General features: G+C 45.4%; 1 protein-coding gene across 1 annotated transcript in view; it reads left to right on the top strand.

Moving 5' to 3' along the window:
• Window positions 1-1959: 1959 nt before the first annotated feature.
• The window catches only part of dyrk2 (dual-specificity tyrosine-(Y)-phosphorylation regulated kinase 2), an 11111-nt gene continuing 8832 nt past the window's right edge, over window positions 1960-4238 (top strand). Inside the window, exons 1-2 of the mRNA XM_008297941.1 lie at window positions 1960-2297; window positions 2380-2543. Of these exons, the coding sequence (XP_008296163.1) occupies window positions 1973-2297; window positions 2380-2543 (489 nt within the window). The 5' untranslated portion in view covers window positions 1960-1972. The remainder of the gene's footprint in view (window positions 2298-2379; window positions 2544-4238) is intronic.

Below are 4238 nucleotides of genomic sequence, written 5' to 3'. Positions count from 1 at the left end.
ATGGTGGAACATCTTTCTACATCTGATGGTGGAACATCTTTGTTGTTTCAAGAGCAGATAAAATGCCAGAACCTGCAGTGTGGAGTTCAGAGGGTTCATTAAAAGCATGTTTTGTCGAACTAAATGTTGCATTAAGTTACGAGAGAACCCTGTTTTCATGGAAGATAAAGAAGTACTTTCTTTTTAGCGTTCACCTGGAAAAACGTGTCACGGAAAGCTCGTTGGACTTGATACTGAAATGAAAAACGAGATGAAAGAACCCAAAAAAACTCCCCGAAACCGTGACTCAGGATTCAGACGGTGAAACACGAGGAAGAATTGTGCCGCTTTAATCTCACAAATGTTCATCTGCAGATTGAACATTGGTGTCGTTTTCGGCCACGATGACATAAAAACGCATCAGCTCAGGTGTGTCCAGGTGGGGGAGGAGCCAAACGTGTCACGTAACCGACGACAACGTGCTGCCGTGTCTGTCGGGCATCGGTTTCACCTCCCGGTCGTCTTGTTTGTTTGGAGAACAGGCGCTCCGTTGTGCCGTGTTGGTAAACAGCAGCTCTTTGAAGCCCGCTCAGGTGTGTGTGTGTGTGTGTCTGCTATCTGAAAGGACGCAGGTGTGCCGGTCGCCCCGGCAACGGGGAGTGACTCACCGAGCGGCGGACAAAGAGACACGACGGCAGGAAGAGACGCTCGTTAATCAGAGCCGGGGCCACGACAGCCGGGCGTTAATTATCCAGGTTTTAATGCAGCAACATGAAGCCCCTCTGGTCCGTTTAGCCACAAAGACCGGTTGTTCTGACCCAACCGGGTACCGTAGGCATCACAACAGGAGCAGAGATCTCACATCTGCAGCTGGACATGGTGATGATTAATCCTCCATCAATTATTTACCGCTGATTTAAAAATGCATCGACCATCTTTATGTGCAAAATCCGACCTCCTCAGAACAACTTCCAGCATCTCTGATCATCTCTTTTTTACATTTAGGTTTTAGGAGAGTTTCCTTCCGGGTTAATAAAGTTTTATCTGGCGTGAATGCCAGAACATTTATTGTATTATCTCCTGGTTGTTCCTTGTTGTGGGAGTTTAGCCAACAAGAGAGAACCACCACCAAGACTTGTGAGGCGTCTGGTGTCCTCCGGCCTGATGTTAATGTTTGTGGTTTAAAATCGCTCAGTCAGCAAGTAGAAGATCAATCAAGTATTGATTTATGACGCGGTCCGCTACTGTTGATTAAACATCCGTCTGTAGCCAAGACTTGTGGCAAAGGCAGCCAGACATTTAGGTTCCATTCTTTGGTTTTATCGAGTGTTTGTGGTTCGTTTTTAGTATTTACAGTTAATTTGAATCTTTCTGAGGCTGTTTTTAGTCCATTTGGGTTTTGTTTTATTTCTTTGTGGTGATTTTTTATTTTTTTTTTGTGGTTGTTTGAAGTCTTTCTTGTAATTTTTAGTGTTTTTGTGGATATTTTTTGTTTCATTGGTTTTCATTTTGTACCTTTTCTGATGTTGATTTAGTCTTTTTTAGTTGTTTTTTAGTCTTTGTGGTCATTTTATGTCTTCTGTGGATGTTTTTGTTCCTTTTGTGGTTGTTTTGAGTCACTTTATTGTCAGTTTTAATCTTTTATGGTTGATTTTGTTTCATTTGTGGTTGTTTTTAAATCTCTTTAAGGTCATTTTGAGTCTTCTGTGGTTAGTTCAAGTCCCTTTGTGGTCATTTTTTGTCCTCTGTGGTTGTTTTGGGGCTCTTTAGGGTCATTTGTAGTCCTCTGTGGTTGGTTCAAGTCTCTTTCAGGTCAGTCTTTTATTGTTTTTGTCTCCAGACAGCAGGTTTTGCTTATTTTCAGTGTGTTTAATCAGAAAAACTTCAACATGTGATGATTCTGGGGCAGGTTCTGGACGTATACCTGAAGTCAAAGTGGTTCATGTCCTGATCCGATGTCTCTGTTTGTCCTCAGGGAGGCTCTAAAGCCGCCATGTCGGACGCCGTCCAGCTGTCGTCGCAGTCGCAGGTCCACGTGGCCCAGCTGTACGAGGAGAACACCAACAAGCGTCCGGTCCTGACCTCGCAGCCCAACGGCCTGGCGCCCATCAGCTCCACCCGGCCGGGCCTGCCGCTGCCCGACCGGCAGACCTCGGCGTCGGACCCGGCCCACCACTGCCGCCAGAGCAGCGCCGCCTCCAACAAGTCGACGGACGGCAAGCCAAAGCCCAACCCGCTGTCCCCGGAGCAGGCCATGAAGCAGTTCATGTCCAAGATGTCCTCGTTCGAGCACCACGAGGTGTTCAGCTACCCCGAAGGTGAGCCGCCGGTCGTAGCGAGCCGTTAGCGCCGAAGGAAACGACGATAACGGCTCCGTTAACGGCGTTCTCTCCTCCTCAGTGTATTTCACCGGCCCCAGTGCGAAGAAGCGGTCGGGGGTTATGGGCGGAGCCAACAACGGCGGCTACGACGACGACCAGGGCTCCTACATCCACGTCCCACACGACCACATCGCCTACCGCTACGAAGTCCTCAAGGTCATCGGCAAAGGCAGCTTCGGACAGGTACGACCACCGCAGCGGGTCGCTTTAGCTAGTTGGGATCATTTATAGATTTTTGTGGTCATTGTAGACTTTTTGCAGCTTTTTTGATTCTGTTTGTGGTAATTTTAGAACTTCTTTGTTTTTGTTTTGTCATTTTGCTGTAATTTTTAGTCGTTTATAGACATTTTTAGTCTTTGTTTTCTTTGCATGNCTATCGGCCGGCTGCAGCGATTCAGATCCTCGGTGACCTCTGACCTCCACGGCTGGAGGAGGAGAAGCTGCATCGGGATTACCGGCCCGAATTAAAGCTTCATCCTCCTTAGAGCCAGTCCATCTGCAGCAGCAGCAGGACCGCGTCGCTGAAGGACGGCTCGGTCCGGTCCAGGGCGGCTCGGTCCGGTCCAGGGCGGCTCGGTCCGGACCAGGACGGCTCGGTCCGGTCCAGGACGGCTCGGTCCGGTCCAAGATGGCCGCCGTTTTCTATTAACTCGTCTGTTTTATTGATTAATCGATTAAATGACTGAACAAAAGCGTCACATTTAGGTTTATCCAGAAAAAATGTGTTGTACACTTAAAAATGTTTTGTTTTAAACTTTTACAAACACAATTTATTTATTTATTATAAAAAAAAAAATCATAGAACAAGTCTTTATTTACACCTTAGACCTCAAAACAGGACAAAATAGTAAATATTATCCACATCAAAGCTCAGTATTTGTTTTGTTTTTTCAAATTTTGAGTCACCGTTTTATTCTAAAAATTGTTTATTATTATTTATCTAAAGCAGGACAACAAAGGTTCAGTCGCTGGTTTGCTCAGAAAAACCTGTAAATGAGAAAAGCTTTAATGACGAAGGTTCAATCTGTCGCTGCAGCTGATTGTTTTAATCATTGATTGGTCTGCTGATGATTTAAGAAGTTTTTATTAAAATATTACAATAAATCAGTTGTCAAAAGATTAATTAAATACTTGTCAACCGATTGATTAGTTAATGTGCACGTTAATGGCTGTCATGGTAACAGGAGGCGTTAAAAATATCAGCAGAACCTCTCGTATGCATCCTGAGCTTCTGAGTTTCTGTCTTGTTTAAAACAGAAACGTTCTCAGTGGGTTTGTTTTTGACATTATTGACGAATGCAGAGAATAAAATCTGATTTCCTCTCCTCTCGCTGTTTTCCAGGCAAAGTGGGCGAGCCGGTCTACTCTCCTGGCCACAGCGGCTCTCAGACCACGTCGCCCGTCGCCCTGCCGCCGCTTCGCAACAACAACCACAACTCCTTGACGGTACGGGAACGCTCTTCTTCTTCTTCTTCTTCTTCTTCTTCTTCTTTTTCTTCACGATGTTTCTGGTGTCGTCGTGTTCGCTGCCGAGCGTCACACAAGTCGTATAAGGATCAGAGTTTGTTTGTGATGTTTCTCTGGTAAAAACAGGATTTTTTTTGCTCGTTTCTGCTGGATTTAGGCAAAGTTTTTCATGTAGTGCTGTTGCAGTGAGTTTGTTTTTCTCAAATGGGGGCATAGACATGTTTTTGTTCTTCAAACTTGACCAGTTAACCCTCGTTTTGTTTGCTCCTCTCAGTTTTCTTCACTGTGGCTCATTTTACCTGCAGCTCTGTGACAACAGAACAACATGAAGGAGGAGCAAGCAGTTAGAATGACAGACATGGACAGTATTTTTGTCCTCAGGTGTTTCCAACTAACTGGGGCAACAGATAC

The sequence above is a fragment of the Stegastes partitus genome, unplaced genomic scaffold (assembly GCF_000690725.1).
Source record: "Stegastes partitus isolate 25-593 unplaced genomic scaffold, Stegastes_partitus-1.0.2 Scaffold1260, whole genome shotgun sequence".
NCBI classification, from domain to species: domain Eukaryota; kingdom Metazoa; phylum Chordata; class Actinopteri; family Pomacentridae; genus Stegastes; species Stegastes partitus.
Note: the sequence above shows the minus strand (reverse complement) of the source record. Positions and strands in the feature narration are given on the sequence as shown.